General features: G+C 31.2%; 2 protein-coding genes across 4 annotated transcripts in view; both read right to left on the bottom strand.

The window, feature by feature from the left end:
• The window catches only part of LOC110993121 (ras-related protein Rab-32), a 29,152-nt gene extending 17,510 nt beyond the window's left edge, over positions 1-11,642 (bottom strand). Inside the window, exon 1 of one of the 3 annotated variants that reach the window (XM_022259248.2) lies at positions 11,618-11,642. In XM_022259248.2, coding sequence (XP_022114940.1) covers positions 11,618-11,620 — 3 coding nt within the window. In that variant the 5' untranslated portion in view covers positions 11,621-11,642. Of the gene's footprint in view, positions 1-2,787; positions 2,940-5,418; positions 5,628-11,617 lie in introns of those variants that run through there. The other 2 variants (XM_022259245.2, XM_022259244.2) reach the window with 2 other exon arrangements.
• A 2,200-nt stretch (positions 11,643-13,842) lies between these two features.
• LOC110993119 (mitochondrial folate transporter/carrier) lies at positions 13,843-24,025 on the bottom strand. The gene is made up of 6 exons (XM_022259233.2): positions 23,641-24,025; positions 22,306-22,459; positions 20,828-21,077; positions 16,974-17,087; positions 16,453-16,598; positions 13,843-14,590 (listed from the first exon to the last, which is right to left on the bottom strand). Exons 1-6 carry the CDS (start codon positions 23,789-23,791, stop codon positions 14,446-14,448), a joined length of 960 nt encoding a protein of 319 aa, XP_022114925.1. The 5' UTR covers positions 23,792-24,025; the 3' UTR covers positions 13,843-14,445.
• Between the last annotated feature and the right edge of the window lie 369 nt (positions 24,026-24,394).

Consider the following 24,394-nt stretch of genomic DNA (forward strand, 5'->3'; position numbering starts at 1 on the left):
AAATTCCAATGTTACAATCTATAATATAATATTGTGAAATCATTTAGAATATTTAATGATAACATTAGCGATCATGTTATATAGTAATTACGTCACATTTTATTAATAACATATTTAATATGACCGGGGAACGAGTCACTTAGAATGAAGTGCTTTTTTTTAAACAAGATATTAATCACGTTCTGTATCAAAAAACGAGGCAACTGCGTCATGAATTAATTTAAATTAACATAAATATAGTCTATTTTGGTCACAAATAGTTCACACGTAATTCGTTGTAGCATTGAATTACAGGAAATATCAATATCAGCCCATCAAAGTTCGTTTAAGACTATTTTGGATATTGCCAGACCTTTGTCGGCCTCACATTTACAAGACTTCGTACGACGAAGTTTTTTTCAAATATTCACTTTGTTTTGTTACTATTTAATCTTTATGAGAGCAAGCAAGTCCTGTACATTAAAATTACATTTGTGATAGAATACAGAGATTGATAAAAAACTTGTATTAGTTAATAGAGACGCAAGATAGTTAAAAATGTTTAGAGGCGGTTAGTTGCGATGTGGTTAAAATAAGTTAATGTATAAAATTAATTGCTGGTATTTTTTGATTCTGTTTTTTTTTGTATTTTTATTTATTTGTAACATAATTTTTTATAAAAAATTTCATACATTTTAGATTAATGAGTTTGTAACTAATACCGTAGAATTAGTACTATGCATGATGTACTAAACTTTAATAAATATTACTTATTACATTATATTACTAAAAATGAATCCGTCATGAAATTTTACAATTTAATATATTTCGTTCAGTGCAATTTCTTAGACGTTTCTAAGTTATCATAATTATTAACGTCTGAGAAGGCTCTGAAATTGTAACTCTAAAGTGTTTTTAATTTCGGTGTCGTCAAAAATGATTAACGTTTATAATCATCATTATCTTTACATAATACAGCCCAGCTTTATGATCATTCGGATCCACAAGGATTATGGCTTTGCACAGACTTCCAAAAAATGACCTAATGGGATCATTGTATTAGTAGTAACTAATTGACAAAATTTAATGAACATTTAATGGTTGTTATCTTACAAGACCAATCAAATAAAAAATCTTTTTACTTTTTTACTTGAAACTTATTAGATATAAAGATGCCAAAACTACTAAATGTATAATAATTCATAAATAAGTTTCAAAAAGTCCTTGAATAACAATAATCGTTATAATTATTGTTTATTTAACACAAATTTAACATCAATAAATTCAGGGTTATTCGTTCCCAGACTTCCGGAATCATTTGTTTGGCTTAACTGCATAAAAAGCCTTTGTTTACATTAATTGAACTAAATAACAACAATAATGAATCTTTATGCCATATAAAACTATCGATTCACAGTACAGAAGTACTGAATTCAATGTTATGAACTTTGTTTTATTCAGAACAGGGGCCAAACGGGCATGAGGCTCACCCGATGTTAAGTGATACCGTGGACACTCTCAACGTCAGAGGACTCGCGAGTGCGTCGCCGGCCTATTAAGAATTCTTGAAGGACCCTAATTCGAATTGGTTCAGAAATACTTCAGTGGGCAGCTGGCTTCACATCGTGGTGGTGCGCGGCAAAAACTGCCTTGAAAAACGGGCAGTTGTGGAACGCCGGATATCGAGTTGATACGGGTGGAATTTCGTATTCTGCCTCGTCGTCCGATGATGAAACTCAGCTGCAGGTATTAACCCGAACAACCCCTCTGAACACTATCAATAGTAAACTTCTCCTTTTAAATAGGATGAAAATGGGTATATTTTCAACTTGACTAAGACATGTCAACTAATAAATTAATTATATTTAGGTTAGCGTAGGCACAATCGTTCCAGCCTTATACAGAAAGTTCCATGAACCCTAACTACTTAAATTGTTTTGGTAATAACTTCGGGACCGCTGCCATAAAGAGGTGATGTGTGTTATTTGCCGTGTCACCAATAAACACCCTATGTTAGTACAACTTGGTGGGATAGCATCGTACTGCAAGCACTAAGTCTGATTATAATTACTTAATAATTGACACAAGTAACCCGCCGTATTTTTCCGCGCCTTAAATAAAGATGGAAATTTAATATGTTCTTGTTTACCTCATACTGAGTCACATAATCCATAAAAGTTAAGTTATTGCTACTCAATTGGGTCTTATCTTAGCGTAAATATAGTTATCGTATAATAAATAATCCATAGATATATATATATATATATATATCTAATTTCGGTTTCTATACGCGATTGTAGTCACGTTCTCTCAGTAAATAAACAAAGTGTGGAGTAACAGGAGTCTGTCTCTTTTTATTATAGTATTAACACGTTTCGACAGAGAAAGACGACTTTAGTGTAAATAAATAATGGATAAGTCATCTAATGCGTTGAATAAGATACTTACGGAAAATTAAACACAAAATTAATCTATTAAATGTGAACCATCACAGGCACACGTATGACATTCCATTTCATCCAATTCAATGGAATAGATTAGGGTGACATGCCAGATATGACCTGTAAAAACACCTTTAAATAGACAGCTAAAGCTGTGGATCCCCTTTAAATATACGAAGCAAAATAAGAGCTAAGCGATCCGATAAAAAAACAGTTTCGTCTATTTCACTCAAATTGTAACTACGCTGTGATGTAAAAAAGAGACAGAATAACTTTAAAATAAACCCTACATCAACATTGAACAGATTCAAAGACGAATATTTACATTAAAATAACGTACCACAAAAATCGTTAATAATTAACTCACTGTCAAACGGCCATTGACCTGTGCTTCAAGGGCGTCTTCAGCCAACATAGTTTCATCCAATTATAATAAACACAATTTTCACCTTTGAATATATTTTTGACCATATTTCACAATGACCACTGGACTCATAAAATACGTTTACATTATCAGGTCCACAGTAGGTATCCCTTATCAATGACTGAACTGATAAGAAATTACCTATCCCTTCTACACATATGTAAAAATATGTTTTGTCCCTTTCTCTTTATCATATTCATTGCTTTTTGGCGTTTCAATATCATCATTGTCATCGTATGCGTCTTCGAATGTTTCGACTTACATATATGTACCATATCTATCTCTCATATAATAGCAAAAGTATATAGGACCCGATACAAAATCCTGTTGAAATAGCCAAGTAAAATGGTCACAAGAGACACTATGCAATATGCATATATCTCAAAACCTTTTAGGACGACATCGTTTAGTACTTATCGGTTATATTGACCAAAATAAACACTCCCGGCTAAATTCTATTGTATAAGTTCTTATTAACAACGTCATCGGCTATTACGACTATCGATTTTTACGTCCAAATTTGAGTAGATTTTGACAAGATAAGCTAAAAAAATATCGTAGACTGATTTGGTTTTTATTAAGGAGTTTGGAATTTAAAACAACTTTATGGACTTATGAATATTATAGAAAAATTAATAATAATACTTCAAATTTAAAAGATGTTTGTGGGTGAAGTTATGGCTTGTTTTACATATTTAATTGAAACTGTCTTCTGTGAAATATCAAATATTTTCTTAATTTTATTAGTGAATTTATTGCAGCAATTTCCTTGTTCACTATTCATATTATTAATATACCAATGTCATTAACATGAAAATTCAGAAAAAAGTGCAAATTTAGTATAGATCCCCGACCTATAAAAACCAGATCTATAAAAAACTAACTATTGGAAAACTTAACGCAAAAACAAACAAGATGATTATCATTTGGACCTGTTTGTGTGTGATATTGTTTTTATATACAATAGGGGATTGCCGGCCTTTGGGAGGAGTACACTCTAACTTTGAATAGTTGGAGGTCATACGTCTTACGAAAAACTCCCACTGGGAGTCGATTCCACAGTTCGCTAGTTCGCAAAAGGAAGTGCTTTGTGGAACACTTCCAGCCATACGTGTGTGTATTTGTGTGCAAACTTTCGTAAGTGTGCGCATCGACTTAGAATTTCAAGACGAGCTATTAAATAAAATATATAAAAAATAAATAAATAAAATTTGCAAAATCAAAATCGTTTCAATAGTTTATAAATTTAAGTTTTAGAAATGTGTATAAACTATTTGGATATATGAACGTATTTCGGACTATCATGAAAATCTAATATATTTTTGACATAGTCAACATTAGTTTCTTTTCTGACAACTGTAAAAGCCTGACTAGTGAGAAAATCAATCAATGGCTACGCTTGAGATATTCCGATTTGTTCTTTAAGTGCATCATGTATACGTCCATTTCACAGATCATCTTTCTTAACATGGGACAGTGCGCAGAGCCGATGTAGCCTAGACCGGATTAATAATAAATTGAACCAAAGCCGAGTAAGCTTTATAGAGATTTATTTAAATGAGTAGATGATAAAAAGTGACTTTTAATATAATTATATGATTATATTTAATTATTAATATATAATTTTTTAGCATCTCATAGACTTCTTGAATGCTCTAAATGTGAGTTTAGTGATAAAAGTAAAAAAGTACGACTTTAAGTAATTACTTAAAATGTATAAGAAATTATATATAAACAATAACAAGGATTAAACAAACACATTTATCTAGTGTTGGGTGGATACCCCACAGTTTTTTAAGTTATTTGTTAAATTAATGAATTTATTTATATTATATGCATATTTTTAAATAAGAAAGTCCACAGGAGCTGGTATGGAGGTTCATAAACTCATGTGCAATCTATGTATATAAAAATGAATCCCTATTTCTCTTTGGTCACGGCATCACGCGTAACGGCCTGAACGATTTCGCTAATTCTTTTGTTTTTGTTGTGTTTGCACTGTCATGAGAAAGTTCTTATGAAAAAATTAAGATATACACGTTACTAGCATTATACGTTCAAAGAAGAATACAACAGTTTTATTGAAATTACAGATGTCCAGAAAAACATACAAAGAATATTGTATATCATAACGCATTTGAATCATAAACACTTTGTTTCTGAAATATGTTTTTAGTTAATTATACCAATTCCAATTAAATATTCATAGTTGTCCTCTAATAATAAAAAGTGCCCAAATATTGTAACTTAAATTACTGTTACTTAAAACTATGATTTACAATAATTTGTAAAACAATGCAAACGGTATACAAAAATACAAAAAAGATAACAAGAAACATGGGTTACGACAAGCAGCCTTCAATTTGGACCGGATGCTGGATAAGATCTTGGAATACGAACCCTTGATAACAAGTGGGCCTACCTTCCTTTGTAAGAAAGAAATAATCGTAGCGACTGTACTCAAAAATTCTATTATCATTACAATGACCCTGAACATAAAGCCAAGACATATAAAGCAACGACAAGCAAATCTATTTTATCCGTTAATATAAATATTTATAAAGGACGATGTACCTGTAATGATCTCTTCCCATTTCTAGAGCTTGGCATTCTTATTAATCACTTTTCACTAAAATCGCACAACCAAATTGTTATTCACGTCCAACCAAGAAACAAACTGGCAACCTTATCAATAAGTAGCGAAGAGCATAATTTGAACCCTGATAATAATGCCAAGAATAAATCTTATGTGTAATTAATCTTTTTAACAGCACGTTCGTTTCAACTTAAATGCGAAAATTAACTAACAATTCTTTTAGGGTTAACGTTCTATTCAATGTTTCTTATCTATTGAACACGAAATGTACTAAAAGATTTACAATTCTGACATATCGCTTGCGCAATGTCTAAACGGATTGAAACGAGGAGGTACTACCTAACTTTTTATGTCAATAAAATATTAAATATAAGGAGCTTGCCTTATATTATTTATTATTTCGTAATCCTACAGTTATCATAAATTATATATAATTACAAACAAATACACTGAAAATATAGCCAAAGATGGAATACATGATACATTTTACTACAAAAAGATTTACAAAAGGGAACGAACAAACAAAAAGTGTTTAATACATTTAACTAATTGGGATTTAATTTATTTAACTAAACCTAATTTGGTTGTGTTGTGTGATGGTGTAAAAGTGTGGGTATGTACGTGATGGTGTAAAAGCGTGTTTATAATTATAAAATTATTTTTGTGTATTTTATATTTAATTGTGATATATACTTTTATAGAAATATAGTTTCAACTGAGGCATATGCTATAAATTGAAACTGACATACGGAAGAGACTTAATGATCGTGTCTAATGGTCATCACACATCATCACCATCATCATAAGTATCTCTAAATCTTACTAGGGTAAGTTGCTAGGGCAACAAGATTAAACAAAGTGGATTTTATAAGACATGATTTGTTTTATATCCTACGTGGCAACATTTATGTTGAATTATTTAAACGCGAATGAAATATTTTAGACGGTACTTTTTGACCCTTAAAAATCTCCAAATTGTGTCAGGAAAACCAGTTATAGAGGAATGTTAGGGTCGGTGCTCGTTGTATTGGGTATCCAATTATTTTATAACTGTTTAAACAAAAACAGGTAAGCATTTATAAGCTTATTATACCTTACATTACTTTTAAGGCAGTACTGTTATCTTACTACATACGTCATCTAGATCAGAAAAAGAAAGAGTTACATCAGATCCGAAAAAGTAAGTTCCCCGTGATTCCTTTTTCACCTCTTTCTCTCAGGATCCTAATAGCATGAAAAATCTTTGGTTAATATTAGCTGAGACTAACTCAGATTGCTTTGAAAAACGTATTGGAGATTTGTATTTGTAGTCCAAACTTCAGTATGTCTGCGAATATCCTAGGAATACAGCTCTCTAGAAAGGAGGCTTTATTTACAGTTTTAGTTACTCTAAATATTTAAAAACACTTCTACTTTTTAGGTGATTTTGATTTTGAAACTACAAAATAATAAAAGCACTATTTAGATACAATTTTTTAACACATACTAATAAAATCTACCAAGAAACCAAAATTATGACGATTAAACAACTATATGTTTATAGCACCTGTATTAATTAAAACATAACTAACTCTCTCCATAGTAGCTTATCTTAAAAAAAAATCAAATACACAACTACACGCAATACTCGTCGAACGAGTTTGCTTATCTTGCCGCGTACAAATTATTTGAAGAAGTCTATTCGGTATGAGGGTGTGCAATTATTTAACCGTCTAAAATTTAACAAATTCAAAGGCAAAGATGCATGTTAGAGTGAACATAGTAGACTAAAATTACGAGACGCCTAATGGCGACGTGTATCTCGCTCGTATATAGTTACATATTAAGTTTCTCATATAAATAAAATACTTTGTAATGTGAAATAAAGTTCTTTAAACAAACTCCTGTTTATAATACTCATGAGAACTTTTTATATGTTCATAGGTAAATAAATTAAATTATTCAGAATGCCTTAATACCGAAGGTTTTTTTACATACATTGTTAGTAAATAATGGATGTATTACCATAATTATAGTTTAAGTTGAAGCGGGCGAGCTGTTCACCTGTAATGTTATTGTTTTAATAAGTAAATGTAGGGATTTAATCTTAATTTGAGACGTTAAATTATTTTATTTGATTTTCGGACATTATAATATACATATGGAATATTGTTACCATGGTAACCGCAACTTAGCTATACTTGGTCCATATTTTATAATGAGGCTGTTTACACTAAATACCTTTCCGTAATAATAATAATAATAAATCGTTTATTTGCAGAGTGGCACATTCAACCATATACATATAGGCATGCAAATATCGTATTAATTATTATAATGTCATAAGTTATATTATTTATAATTGTTTTTAAACTTATGGTCTAAATACTCTCCTACGCTAATCAAATCTTTATTTTATCTATCAAATAATAAGTATATAGAAATTATACTTGTGTATTGGAAATGCCAATTGACATTGTATTTTTAAGTGTGTATAAAATAAATAAATGTATGATATTCGGATACCCTTGTTTTAATACGGCATTTAGAGTTAATAAGCCCATTTAAAACCAACTAAAACGACTAATTGCAACACATTTAAATCACCAAAGGTTTCCCACGCTTGATCGTGAGTTAAATTTAAAGAATGTATAGAATATGTAAAGTGAGAAGCCAATCAATTTATCATGAAAGCCACGCCTTCGCAGTGATTTTCCACATTTTCTGTTGATAATTGTCAAGTAAGTAGCGTGTCATGGCCATCTAGAACAAACAAATTGATATATGATTAATACAACTGTATTGTAGTCTAGTCTATGATTAAAAATTAATTTTAATACAATCCACACGGTCTTTTTAAAAACCGTATATGCATATGAATAAAGTATGTAATAACTGCGATGAGACACCAGTGTGTAGGTACGCATTAATTTGAGAAAATCAATACAAAATCATTATTTACTTTCCGAAATCTGTAAAACCTAAAACGAAATATATTTTCATAATTTATATGGAGTCCCGTAGCGAATAAAGATGACAAATCCATCAGTTTTCTTTAATAACTATTACACTTAAATACAATAGTACAAGTTTTAAGAATTACATTTATGTGACTATTTTGTATATGCGTAGTATCTATAAAAATAATAGTAGCTTCCATAATTATAGACCAATAAAATATGACCAAATCATACTCGTGAACGGGTGCTACTTGTGGTGAGTGGTCGTACTTGAATTCGTGTATGTGATGTTAGTTTTTTCGACTATATATTTGCGTATTGTTCCCACGTGAATGTGCGTACTACTATTTCACCAAGCCTTCTGCTGATAGAGGGAAAATCTTTGTTTTTAATTTATTTTATTATAAATAATTAAATAATAAGTTCTTAAGATGACACGTGGAACATGTTGTAATGGTTGCAGCTCCTTACAAACGTTGTGTAAAACAAAAAACTTGGCGACTAAAAAGAGTGGCGGAAGGTTTATTGTCAGATATTCTTTTGTGTTCTACGCCCTTAATTTGAGAACTGGCAGTAAATGTAAAATTAAAAGCATTTCATCTATATTTATTTTTGACGTTTATAAGTGTACATTTCGTTACATTTATGAATAAATGACTTTTTAAAATTGAATTTGTCCCTATGGTAAGTAGTAAAAATAGTTTTAATGAGTAATGTTTAATGAAAGGTCTCGTAATATATTAACGATAAAACATACATAAGGAAGTAACTAGGTATCTAAAATCGACTATTGCGCTGCACTTGAGACTGCATTGTTAGTTGATTGTACTAATCGTTTCAATTAACTTCAGTTAATACGGAGACAGGATTAGGTCTATTGGGCCTGTCTAGGTCAGTCTAGGTCCTAATTTTCATGACACAGTATGTGATACTTGGACAAAAAACATTTAAGAAAGTTTAGGTTATCTTTATACGATAATTACAATTATTCACGAAACTCATACAAAATACAATACCAGAACAAAGGCTACATTCAGTCCAGCGCAAATTTCTGCCATAAACAGGGAGGCCGTTCATGTATTACAATACTAAAGACCCCCCGTCTTTGATTTTCTAATTTGGTGATTACGTCAACAGTAACTATTTACTTTTTTACACATATTATCCACAGATTGACTATGCTTGAAAAATAAATTCATTTTCGAGGATTGCTATAAAAAATAATACGTGTATGTTCTATTATATAACCGGAGTTCTATTATATAAAGGACAAATCTTTGTTTTTAATTTAATTTATTATTCTTTATTTCTCAACATGTCATATGGAACATGGTGTAAAAAAACCTTGGCGATTAAAAAGAATGGCGGAGAGTTAATTACCAGTTCTTCTCTTCCGTTCTACGCCCTTGCAGAAGTGGCAGTAAATGTAAATTTAGATTCGGTATTTCTTTTTTTTTTTGACGTTCATAAGTGTACATTATGTTACCTATATGAATAAATTCTTTTTTGACTTTGACTATTATTATTAAGAGCTTTGTTTACTGTTGCTGACAAGAAGGGATCTCCCCCCCCCCCCCCCATATAAATTGCAATAAATCTGCTTATGTAATATTCGAAAGGCCCCAGGTGACGTAATATAAAATTCGCATTAGTTTGAGAACTTGTTTGAAAAAAAATGGATAAAATCGAGATAAAATTAAATGATAAATGTGAAACAAGTAAACTCGATAAAAGTTGTTCCAAGCAAAGGCAATAATAATAGAAACCATATTCATATTCGTGGTTACAGAGTTAAACACTCCACTTTTTCTTCTCACTGTGGTTAGTTAACCTTCATTAGGCTATCAAGTTATGACCTAAATATCTTCATAAAAGGCTGTATTGTATACTTCTGATAGAATATAAAAATTGTTAAAATTTGAAATTTGATAATACTGGAGTATAGTGATGTTTGTCCACAAAGTGTGTTAGATATTAAATGTCGTATAAATGTGTCATAACTCAGGTAGGTGTATTCCAACTTCGGGAACAGTAAGATTTATTAGTCAGGTAGTTTTTGTGGATAGGGACGCGTTCACATACTGACAGGTGTTTGGAGTTGAAATAAAAAGTTTTTCTGAATTATTTTTATTCCGTACAACCCATTTTAAATTTCCCTCCTTCTTATATAATTATGTCAATTGTATTATATTTCTGCAACGAAGTGTTAATAAATAAATAAATACTTTAAATAAATAAATGGCAGAGGGCTCGCGAGTGTGACGTTTTGAGAACTGATAGACAGTTTTGTATATTTCAGTTTGTAAAATACCAACATTATTTTCCTCTCACCTCAGCATATGTCGGCTAAATATCTCATGGCAACTTCTTGACCTAAAACACGCTTAAGACACTCAACAAAAGGGTTTTCTAAACATTTTTATCTTGTATCGCTATACTCGTTACACATTTTTACTTAAAATGTTTTTGCGATGTGCATTTTCTTACCATTATGTAAGCATAAAACTGGTGAGTAATCTATAAGATTGTATATAATTTTAAATAAGCCATTATGTAAAGTTTATTAAATTGGTAGGATCTTTCATTACCTTTCGCATTCATAAATAAGTCGTTTAGCTATCTAATCTGAGTACGACTATAAATCTATGTATACTGATAAATAGTATAAGCGGAAGAGATATTTCACTGCTAATTGAATGTTAAAATTTCTCCATAAATATACATGATGTATTGTATATCATATAATACATTAATAATATATGTGCTCTGCCGTTCCGACCGTATTAATTCGGTTGTAGCACGATGTACTATAGCTCAAAGTTTTTCTCGGTAAATAAACTTTTAAATGCCGAAATAATATTTTTTTTTGACAGATATATTATGATGGCACGCGGTGAATGTTTTATAGATATTTATGTCTTCTATAAAACTGTAGTACATCACTCTGCTCTTCTTATTATCATTAGTTTCCGGAGCGTACACGATTTACACATTTTTTATTTCTCTTTTTCAGCAATTCAATGCAAACAATAAAAACATTGCCGTTTATAAGTACCATAATAGAATCCATCCGAGCGAATTTGTAAGAACTGAAAAGCACGCGTCGAGTTGTGTGAAAAAATTGTTTACACAACTAAATGTAAATACTCGCGTAACCTAACAAACTACATTAACGCCTAGCTTAAGCATAAAAAAATTACGTACAGCGCCATCTATGCGCTCATACACACATCCTTACCATTTTAGTAGATTTATTCACACACACAACACAACACTAGTATTTCAGTGACATGTCTCCGAAAGTCGCGGTAAAACTGCGGTGAACCACGGCCGGTGACTGGACACAATCCGATAAGGACGCGTCTACAAACACGTTTTTGTTAATGGATCCTTACAAAACTTGATTTGTGCGATCTAGAGGCTTCTATGCATATGCATCCTACTTAGATATTAAGCAAATTCATATGTATATTATTAAAATATTAGTGGTAATTTCCGGTCCTCTGTTGTATGAATTCGTTAAAATGATGAGAGCGTAGTATGATTCATTTAACAAAAAGTTGTGAAATATTTTTTTTTTCAATTTATATTTTATTTTATTCTGCTATAGCAAAAAGTTTGTTTTTCCCGCAATTATCTGTCTCTATCGGCAGCGGATGTCTCAGCGTCTTGATTAGCAAGAAAAAAGCATCTGAAGCGGACTATGTATTTCCACTAGTTTCTGTTCACCTCTCTTATATATTTTTTTGAGGACAATTAGTCCTTCAAATTATCCGTCCACATAGTTGTTGAATAACCACGTGATCGTTTGCCTTCTGTCTTACCAACCATGATTAGTTTGTTCAAGTTCTCATCGCCTCTTCGCGAAATATTAGTTTATAGTTAATGTATGAATACATATTATATAACTTAAAAGGGCATGTTATGCTTAATATTGATAGCCTATTCTATAGGAATTTTAAATAGAAAATGTCGTAAATTAAAACCATAATACTACACAGCAAATTTTAACAATTACTTTAAAAGTATTGTCTGATGGTGCTGTGAGGTAAAGAGCTAGCAGAGCCGAATTTAGTATTTACCCAGAGTCACCGCTAGTTACTATATTTTAATTTCACATGTATGAAATATGTATACCTAACAATAGTGTGGCGCATGTTCAACGAGATTTCATTTACGGTAGATTTATTTTCTTATAAGAAATCGTATCGGTTATTATTGTATACTTTCTTCAATATTAGTAACTGTATTATGGGGTTGTCTCTTGTTAGTGCGGTAGCCTCTTGATATTACCACAAAAAGTTTGCAAAACTTTTTCCTACCAGTTTAAATTATTTTGCTAATTTAGTTACCTAACCTAGGTAAGGTAAGGCTTTAAAGTAGGAAATGCAATTAATATTTTCTATAGAGAACAAAATTTCTCAAAATCGAGCTGTTAATACGAAGTAACTGGGTTTAATCTGGCATAATTAGAAGCCTAAATTAGATAATTATCACGATTAAATAATCGTGATCGTGATAATTAATAATTAAAGCAAAATAATTATAAATTATTTTAAAGAATTATTTCCTGTTGCTATTTTATTATAATTATAAATTATTGCTATATATTAGGTGATTAGTGTGAATGGTCCCTTAGTATAAGCTGTTAGGCGTCTTTAAGCCCCCAAATCGCTAAGTGCGTGAGAATTAACTTTTTCTTTAATCCTACTTAAATAACATTTCTAATGTCACTTCAAGTTAAACTGCTGATTTAAAACGTTCCAAATAAACCTTGAATTCTTATTTGCAGCTAAATCATGGAACTGACATATTTCTACTAGTTTATTTTTTTATTTTTAGCGAGTAGAAATATTAGTAATATATATAATATAATAACAAATAATTATGGTTCTATTGATATCTCCAGTCCGGTATATTCCAAACGTTTCATTCAGATTGGATTTCGAAAAGATCTCGAAATACAATCTGATAAACGTAGTAGCATATCTGACTAAAATCATAAATTGTATACTGAATATAATGTTAAGCCACTTATTTTTATCTACCACTTACTGAGGAATCATGGGGGCAATCGGACTTGTCTTGAATTATCACAAAATTTTTAATAACATTATAATAAAATTGAGCGGGTTTACGGTAGATATTATATTTTATAACCATAAGCAATAAGGCTTGCTTTTTCAGATTTAATTTTTAATCAATTAAATTTTCAACCAAATATTGTTTATGTTTCTAAATGTCTATTGACGTCGCGGAATCGCTTACTTGTTGGCAGTATGTGTGTATGTTGTGTATTTAGGTATTTAGCTAACAACAGGTTTCGCACCGAAGCACGGTTAGATTTTAAGTTACTCTTTAAATTTAAAAAAGAAAGAAAAAAGTTTTTTTTTACCAAAGAAGCATTAGAACTACTTTTAATTACTACGTTTTGTGTTTGGTAATTGGGAAATGAAAACACACTTAATTCATACTCAATTTATTCAAAGCAAAAATTATTCAACCAATCCTGCTATTCATACAAAAATCTCATACATACTTAAAATAAAAATGATATGATGAACTTAATACACATCACTGGAACACAGCCAAGAGCGCTTTAATTCGCAGTCGAAACAAAATGATGTGATAAATGTTAAATGTCTTCCAAACTTTATTTGTACTGGACAATGCATAACACATATTAAACTATTATTGTTGTGTCATTTTCAAATGTCAATGAAGTTAATAAAATTAATTAACAAAACCGCGCTGATCAAGGAAATGATTTGACATGAACTTAAAGAAAAATTAACGCACTTAATAGGAATCAACAATTTCACTTTACAAATTAATTAAACCTATATTTGAACTAAAATATCTTATTTAATTATCTCACAAGAATAAAATGGTTAAAAATAGCGACTTCCATTCACTTTCGTCACACATTAATGGTTTTGATATAATTGTGCGCGATTTTATTATTAAACCGCCATTAAATACAGATAATCCTGAATTACGATAAATCCCTTTTAACAATTCCTTATCTTGAATAAAATAATAAAAAGTATATAAAGGCAAGTATAATTATGAGGACATCTTAATTTCCTTTCCTCGATTTAACATAAAATGCGATACATTTTCGTATGTTAGGAAAGTAATCATTGTTGCCGGGACAACACGGATCAAATTCGGTTTCAGTCCCTTGTAGAACCCACGCCATCCCTCGTGCCTGTAAAGTTAATTCAGTTATATATTCTAAAGTATGAAAATGCCGTAAAACAATTCATATACTTACCAATAATTTCGGATTTGGGTATGAAATTTTATTTGAACTAGATGACGCATTAAAAGCGTAGATAAAAATCCAATATTTTAAAAATTGGGCAAAGCGCCATCTAGGCGTGAAATAAAACATTAAAACGAGGTGAATAAAAACAACTGGCACAATATCAATTTGCTATCTTTTATTGATTACACAAATTGAAAAGGCGAGTTAGAAACATTGAAAATTAGCGATCAATATATAAAAGTAAATTATTGTGGCCAGCCACCGAAATAAATTAATAGCGAACGAATGATAGATGTCAATCACGTCATTTGGTGTATATTTTTCCGTTTCACGCAGTTTAGTAAGAGGATAAACTACTTTACAAAAAAAAGCCAGGTTAAGGAGACTAGTCAGATTACAAAAATAGCAGTTAAACCTGCTATAATCTCAGTGTGAAATGTCACAGAACATTTAAATAAAAATATAACGGAGTTAAGAGAGCCTCTCGCTGACCACAACTGTACTAAAACATTAGAGTTAAAATAAATTACGTTTAAATCCGTTCAAAATTTATTTAAATGTATCTTACTCGCACACCAAAGACAATATTACGTCACTAGTTTATTGGAAAGCCTCCTAACGTGGCTAAGAATACACAAATAAAAAATAAGATATACTCTGTTGTCACTTTTTAAAGTCTTACTGCAATGCATGTCACAGATACACATTTTAAATTTATTCTAAAATTAAAATTTATCAAAATGGCGACAATCATAAAAACGCGGGAATTTGAATGATTAATTTTAAAATGACAACTGACAATGAAGATGAAGTTTTTAATGACAGTTATTTAAAAATTATTCTAAACAAAGATCCTAACGTCGTCTCACCACACATGTAACGTTTAAATGTCTTTTACAACTGATTTCTAAGTACTATTATCACAAAAATCAATTTAATTCTAAATTAATAATTAACCGATCTGATGGGAATTACATTACACAGATTACGACTAATACAAACACATGTCGTGAGACAGGCTTTACATAATTTCAGTTCAGGGTTGCCTATTTCATTTTCCATTATCTTCCTGAATAGGCAGCCCTGGAGTTACCATGACCGTAAGCAAGATGGTTGAAATTTTTACACATACAACGTAAGATGAAGCAGTAAGTTGCTATTATGATTCACGGGATTTCAATGACGGAAAACTGAATGTGTTATGTAAAATAAACCTTAATACCATGCAATAAAGAAGAATTTAAAGTAATTAATCTTGCTCTCAGCCATGGTGTAGGCTCTGAACGGCTACAATAATACAATCGTACAACAATTAAATTCGTCTAAAACAAAACCTGTCACAACTAATACAATTCAAAGATGAGAAGGGATTGATAAAATGCACTTTTTAACTCTTAAATACCGCTTACCGCTAAGCTTACCTTAATCGCCGCCATGTCTTTCGGTGACAGTGACAGCTGTCAAAACTAAGCACAGATTATCAATTGCTACCAAATTAGCTAGTCTTGCTTGAAATGACGACTTGAATTAAGCACGTTACAATGATTGTCACAAACAAGTAGAACGTTTTGATAGTGCAGTGACAGTTATAATTTGAGACACATTTTGACAACTTGCACAGATCATCATTCCAAGCTTGAATACAGATAAAAAATCACAAGTGTACGTTTTTCCCATCAGATAGAGTGAATCAATCGTTATTCGTGAATTTCTCCCATATTAACATGACGAGGCATATGTTAGGCGTTACATGTAGGAGATACGGCGTGAGTCCTTTGTAGAAGCCGCGAATTCGCTCGTACCTCCAAGTTTCAGTGACGCAGTGCCACGCTCCTCGGTACACCCTGTGCTGATCCTGCAGACGGGCGCGAATCACTTGATACGGGTACGTTGCACCCGCGGCTAGCAGCTTCGACACTGCCGCGAACGTCAGGTATTCTACCGACGTCTGTAACGTTAAATTAAATATTGTATCAGGTATTTTGCTGACGTCTGTATTATTGTTTTATATTAAGATATGAGAGTTAGATATACTGATAACGCACTATATAAAAACAATATTTTGCATATAGTATAATGTAACAATGCAGCTTGGTTCAATTTGTAATACATATATAAAATTACTATTGATATAATAAATAAGATAAATTAGCTGCGAGGTGTCTTTTGGTTATGTATTTGTATTAAACAACAACACTGACTTGCTTGCACTTGCTTTTAATTTTTCACTTTTAAAAAAAAATTTAGTTAGTAGTTTTGATTTTTTTTTTTGTTGCTAATAACTGCCTATTTATTATTAATTAAAAATTGTTTGAAGTCTCACCAATTTGATGTCGATGGGCAGATTTCTATATTGATTGTATCTATTTTTCATTTCTTCATATGTCATAAATTGTAGAGCGCCGTGTGATACTCCAAACATGCCGGGAACGAAACCCTGAAATCAAATATTTCTGAATTAAATAAAGAAATTATTTTATCCTTTAGTCATTGGCAGTGAAACAAGCTCTCGTGGTAGATTATATTTAATTGAGACCCTTCATGAGAGAATATAACCCATAATTCAATCCCCGTCTCGGGAAACCCCCCTCCCCCTCCCTACCCTCCTACAATAATCATTAATGATTTCTCCGTTTCCGGTTAGACCCATGATGATTTATATACGTAGTAAATAACCGTTAACATGTTATGAACGACTCTGAGTACAGCTGTTTATCGTTGGAACTGATAACGCACTACACTTAAAGAACGATGCCCCAATTGTGCTGAGCGGAAAATTTTGATACAATTATCATAATAACAATACAAAAACCGCTCCATTCATAATATTATGAATTCAGCTAGGCTAGCTAGCATCGACACATCAACTTAAACCAATGCTAAGACACACGATAGCTAGTAAAAGTTACTATTAAATTGAGTTACTAATAAACTCCATAAAGTTTACACAATTCGAATTTCAAATTTCAAACTGCTATTAGACAATAATGTTGCCCGTATTATCATTAGATCGGGATTATCATTTGAGTTCCAAATTTGAAAATAGACAGATTTGAGTAACCTCAACTCTACACAGATAAGATATTAACCTTCATAATCATAATGTCACAATAATATTATGTCTGTCTTTGACTCGGTGATCAAAATATATGAGATAATTAGTTACATATTTTATTTATGGTTGCACTGCGACATATTTAAACATGCTAATGTTCTATTACTCTTTACGCAGAGCGATGTAAATATGTATACGAAGACGACATCGAAAATTACACTCACACACACACTAAACCTCGTTCATTTTATGGAATCGAATCTTACGACTTCCAAAGTGCAGTAGGTGAAATTTGAATTATATTAAAACATTTTTTTATTTGTAATACAAAATTATATTTAAAAATAATATACTATATTAAAAAACAGGAACATACTTATTCTTAACAGGTCGGTAGGCAACGCACATGCGAGCCTTCTGTCAATTCCCATTGGCAAGAATGTCAGGAGACCAAGATGCCTTTTTTGCAATTTGCAAGATATTTACGACATTAGACACAGATAGTACACTACATTAAAAAAATGTCGTAAATATCTTTATACATAATTAAGTATTAAATCGACCGTTACATAACTGGCATTCCGAAGTCTGGCTTATCGAAACTGCTTAAAGTGATTTCATTAAAACCTCAACAATGAACAAAACTCATAAAAACGCGATAAATTAAAAACAGCTAAAATCTAATTAAATAATTGATGTATATTAAATTACTATATAAAATATGACAATCTTTGAGCGTAATTAACGTATAAATAAATAAAGAGTAAAATGCTAGAAAATAAATTATAATTAAAATAATAATTAGGATCGTAATATAATTAACGTCGGTGTGGATTTATTATTATTTAAATTTGCTACGAATTATAAACTTCACTAGACTAGACAGACTAGACATTTTATTTTAATATTTCCAAATCTCAGACATTATAATGATGAAAGAATTTTTGTCATCCAGTAATTTATAGGTTTATTCGTTACAACCACGCAAAACAAATCTTTCCTGTTAACAATTTTAGTGTAGATTTAGAGGTAAATTACGAACATTATTTACCAAATGAATTTTACTAAATAAAGCCCTCATAAAACTATAATCTTATACACAGTTTAAACAAAAACGTCGAACATTTGGAAATGAAAATACATTTAGACAGAAATTATATAAGTCATAAGTTTATGCCACTTCGTTATACTTTTTTTTATAGAACAGTGGCCAAGAGGGCAGGAGGCTCACCTGATGTTAAGTGATACCGCCGCCCATGGACACTCTCAATGCCAGAGGGCTAGCGAGTGCGTTGCCGCCCGTTATGAATTGGTACGCTCATTTCTTGAAGGACCCTAAGTCGAATTGGTTCGGAAATACTTTAGTGGGCAACTGGTTACACAAAGTGGTGGTGCGCGACTAAAACTGCCTAGAAAAACGCGCTGTTGTTGCTTCATGCTTTTATAGGCTTGGTCTCTTTCCCTGCCTTCAAATCACGGTTCTGAATCTCATCATGAAAACGTGTCTTACGATATTTACCTTCATTGTACACATAATTGCGCACAAATCAATCTATTGGTGCACAATCATAACAAATTTTATGAATATGTATGATGTCATTCAAAAAGATGAGTATGTATTCAATGGACTGTCCTGAAAATAAACGTGTAATGCTTTTGGCATTTACGGCGTTTTACGTTTAAACGTTAATAAGGTCGTTCTTGGCAAAACACCAAAATATATTTCAGACGTTTTCTATTATGTTTTAGATTACAGTACTAAGAATGGAGATTACGTAGTATTTATTCTGCAAAACTTTTCCCTAATTGTATAGAGATGGCCAGATGATTATGCTTTTAAAATTTTATAAAAAAAACTTTCAACTACAACTTTTAATCTTTCACTACAAATTGCTAATGCGATGGAACCTTGTCATATTAAACATGGCGACGAATTTAATAATTAGTACATTTAATTGAACTAATTTTTGAAGGACACTGACGTCATCTTACCTGACTATAAATTGGCTAAATTAAAAAGTCTAAGTTTCAGATATTCTACACTTTCATGTTTTGATATACACATTTTGTTTACTTTATTTACAAATCGACGATGGAACGCATGCACTTATCAGCGAATTCTGTGATTGATTGACTAACTTACTCGGTAAAGATATACATATATGTATCTGGAAATTATTACATAATATTTTATTTAGGTACTTACGTCAATAAAACGAAGAAACAATAGTCAATATATATACCCGCGAGATAGAATAATATATTGTACTAATTTTTATATCTAGTAGTATTAAAATCATCAAAGATTATCAAATCCGATACTTTTTTGACTTACGGCAGTCCAAGTTAGTCTCGACTTCAAGACTTTCTGAGCGTCAAATATTAAACTAAATTGAGTGTGTTTATATGTTAATTATAAACTATGAAAGACTTTATTATCATGGAAATTGTATTATAACAACAACCCTTTTATAACTTGATTCCAAAGCTTTATGGACTAGCGTCTATATGATTATCTACCATATAATTTGGACATTTTGAAATAAAATATAATTGTGATTTCAGAACTTATATTTATTTCGGTTAGACAACCGACGTTGTAATTTGTATGCTTCTAAGTAATTTGTGTGTTCTTGCTATTTTGAAAGAAAGTTTAGTACCATCAATTAGAGTATAGGTAAATCATATAAACCCATTTTTTTTACATTTTTAACACCGCCGGTTTTATCAAACCACTCGGCTTTTCGCGGACTACGCAGAGAACCTCTCTCGATCTACTGATCGATTATTTTTCTAAGCTTTTCGGTTTGGAAATCACGCGTTTGACGAAAAAATAAACACGTGATATCATACTATACCCCTCCCCCTTGTGATATTTTGTGATTTTTGCCGAACCCCTCCCCCTCCCTCGAACCCACATGATTAATGGACAGTCCCTTCTATAAACATTATCAGGGTTTATATTATTTACACAAGTCGGTGACGCAAATTTTAACATTTAGATAGGTTGATGTTTACATAAGAGAAATAAAGTTGTGTTAAAGTAAAGTCGCTTTCACATCGATTATAGAATTTTATTTATATGTGCAATGCCGTGTAATCTAGACAATTTTGAAACTCACCCTATATAGACCCCGTATGCCTTCCGTCCGATAAATCTTAGTTAGTCCATCAACCATCCCTTTATATCTCTTGTTATCAGCTAGATGTTCTTCGCTGTATTGCAGACACAGCCTGGTTTTAACCACCCAAATGGGGTTCGTCATCAGCAGAGAGAGAATCCCGGCCTCTGCCGCAGCTAGCATATGAAGGCCGGGCCCTAGGGGATTCCGGGCATTGCCGCCTTGGATCCATGTTTTTATTGCATTATAGCTGAAACATAAAGTATAGTGAAACATGAGTGTTGGTCTTGTGGGTTAAGCGTGTTATTGAAGCTTGAGTTTCTGAGTTCGAATATCGGCAGTGTAGCGCAAATAATAAGTGTACGGTGTCAATGAACACCTACCAGTATGTTTAAATAGATAGACAACACATGTCAGGAGTACATAGTAGTAGTATATACCAAGTACCATGTACCCATGTACCGCTAATTTAACCGTCATATACACTGTATATTATACCATATATCAGCTTAGGCATATTTAAGTTATATTCATATGTTTTATTATGTGCAATCCCAATTTATGAAGCGTTGATAACAGGTTTTTGCTTTTTCTTTTATTTTGTTGTGGTGTATATTATTAGTAAACAAGTTATAAATTTTTTCGTTGTCGATTATGTTTGTGTTTCCGCCATACTATAAACTCCTATTTTATAAACTATATATATAATAAAGTGAATTTTAAATAAATGGTCTTAAAAATATGATTTTTCTAATCTTCTCAGTAGAATCAATTATCTAAAATATTAGCGGACTTGACAGAACTTCTGATTTTTTTGCTGAGGGCTTTATTTTGTATCAATCATGTATTTTGTACAGATTTATTAATTTTATAAGTGCAATGAGAAATGTCCCTGGCTTGTGTCTAGTACAGAAGGCTGATCACCTGCCTATTATATACAGAATCTACTACTACTACTACACTATCTACTTTGTAAAAAAAATTTATTAAGCATTTTAAATATTGTTCGTAAATTGACTATATGTATGTATGCTTGTAGTATGTTATGCTTACTGGTTCGTGGATTATCATGAATTCTCGAAATATTATTGTTTGGCATGCATACATTGTGATCAAACAACCAATGAAAAGAGATAATTTGAGGATCAAATATCCAAGGTTATTGAACCCAAAAAAATTACAATAACACTAATAAACTATATTAAATCTTTCAATCCAATTTAAGTCACGATAAATAATATGGATAGCAAGTACATACTTAATTACTTTTTCAAATAGGTTTATTAGAAAACTTTGTTATATTAGTCCAAATAGACTGAAGTAGTTATCGGATAAATAAGTAACAAGCTTATTATTCAATTCAAACATTTGATATATAAGTTTTTGTTATGACGGGAAAGTAAAAAGATTCACTAGTCTTACAGCAGAAAACAAGGCTAACATGAACAAAATTGAATAATAATAGAAAATTCACTTACAATAAGAAATAGAAGCCCCAAGCTGAACCAGAGCCCCATACATTAGGAGTGACTCCTCTATACAGACCCCGGACACCTTCCTTCTTGACAATTGTCACAAAAGCGCTGCCGAGGCCATCATATCGCGGAACTGTCGCTGTCCGGCCGTCATTTACTAGAAAAAAGCATTTCCTTACTTAGCCTCAAGGTTAAAAGCAAGTTTCTTAGAAAATTGATCTCCTTGCAATTGAACAAATATCCAAGATAAATATATGATCATGCTGTCTCTATACATGTATATGTAAAATGTAAAGTGTAAACAATTATCATAGTAAAACTACTTCACACTAGGACATGGAAGCACTTTACTACATAGACATTTACTTCCTATTATTTTATAATTTGTCTTTTATATTCTATAAAAAATATAATAAAGGTTTTGCTAAGCTACTTAAAACTAAATAGTTAATTTTAGTGGATTTTGGTATAGAAGGACAAATTATGGAGGAAATTAACATATGATTGTATTCAATAGTTATATTTCAAGCATCAGCACAAAATGTCCTATTGAAGAATTAAATTGCTATATTTTTATTTTTAAACTTCTAATGCATTATGAATTTGTACAGTAGTAGGTTTAGTGGTAGTGTTATATATATGTAAAGTGTTTGAAAATAAAAATATAAAATAGATACTGTACAGTTTCTAATATTACAATATCTATTATAAATTTTTATTTCTTTATATTGCAATAACAAAATAAAAAATATAGTAATAAAAAACAAATACGTACAACAACTATTGTAAGTTTATCGGCCGTGTGACAACCAACCAATAATTATGTCAGAAATCAATACAGCCTGTTTAGCAACTTACACAGTATAGTTTTATATTTCAGTACCAATTATATATGCCACAGAGTCCTTTAAGCATGTTTTTTAAACTTAAAGTACCAATAACATTGGTACTAAGCTAAGCACCATTTCTTTGTTTTGAACAAAGACACACATATATTAAATGTATCTTGTTTTGGTTTCCAGGCTAGTGTATAATATTTTACATTCATATATATAATACAGTTACTCTAACAATATGATGATAATAATATATCAAAACAAGATCTAAATATGATAAGTATAATTGTGGTGCAAGTGAATATTGCATCACCTGTTTGTAATCTTAGGTTATATGCAATCTACTAGCATAAGTTCAAGGTCACACCATTTACTGAAAATTTAACTATTATACGACGCTTACACTTTGGCCCTATTTCAAAACAAAGTAGATATAACCTTCGTATCAAAGGTTGCGCTGTAGGCTAAGGCATGGTAATTTCTATACATGTTCAAAACTTACCAGCGAATCTAATTTTGATCAAATCTAGAGGGTGCAAGATCAGAGTCGACGTTACTCCACCAGATATTCCAGCTACCAAATGTTCATACTTGATATGACTAAGGAGAGCGAGTTTAGAAGACGACGTATTAGGATTCTTCATTGTGGTCATGATTGATTAAATCACAGCGGAAACATTTTGTATGGACCGAATAGATATTTACGCTTGCCGCAAATTTTTCCAGGTATCTTTAGCGAAATTAATCAAAATACTATTGTCACTGCACATCATTGCTTTCCTAATATTTCGTCGAAATGAAATAGGCGTGAGGGAAATGATTTCCACATGATTTCTTTCAAATTTCAACTCGATTCGTCAGTCGTTTATCAATTTGCACCAATTCTGACATTTATCAATATGTCTAAAATGCCAAATGCCAATTACCTAAAATTGCCATTTGATAGTTTGACACTTAGCAGTACCACCCGAAGAAAGAAATACAGTGGACTTAAGGAGGAGCTTTAATATATGTATTATACAAATTTTATATCGTGAATTGAAACATTTAATCAGTATGGATACGTCAAAAGTACCAGAATTAATTTTTTTTGGAAAGTATTTAATCCAAGAGTACTTGGTATCGCAACATAATACGCGATAACAAGTTTAAAAAGCTGTTTCAGTTGTTCAGCAATGTTTCAGCATTAATTAAGAAAACCGTTTTTTAATTTTCTAAAAGTTGTATTGTGACACATTTACACAATTATCCCATTT

Source organism: Pieris rapae, chromosome 20 (assembly GCF_905147795.1).
Source record: "Pieris rapae chromosome 20, ilPieRapa1.1, whole genome shotgun sequence".
NCBI classification, from domain to species: Eukaryota; Metazoa; Arthropoda; class Insecta; order Lepidoptera; family Pieridae; genus Pieris; species Pieris rapae.

Excerpts from the sequence above, each read along its gene's own strand:
- LOC110993119 (XM_022259233.2), bottom strand. The coding sequence starts at position 23,791 with ATGACCACAATGAAGAATCCTAATACGTCGTCTTCTAAACTCGCTCTC. Across the intron at positions 16,599-16,973 it reads TGCCCATCGACATCAAATTG|ACGTCGGTAGAATACCTGAC; the intron begins GTGAGACTTCAA and ends TTAACGTTACAG. Across the intron at positions 14,591-16,452 it reads TGCGTCACTGAAACTTGGAG|GCACGAGGGATGGCGTGGGT; the intron begins GTACGAGCGAAT and ends TTAACTTTACAG.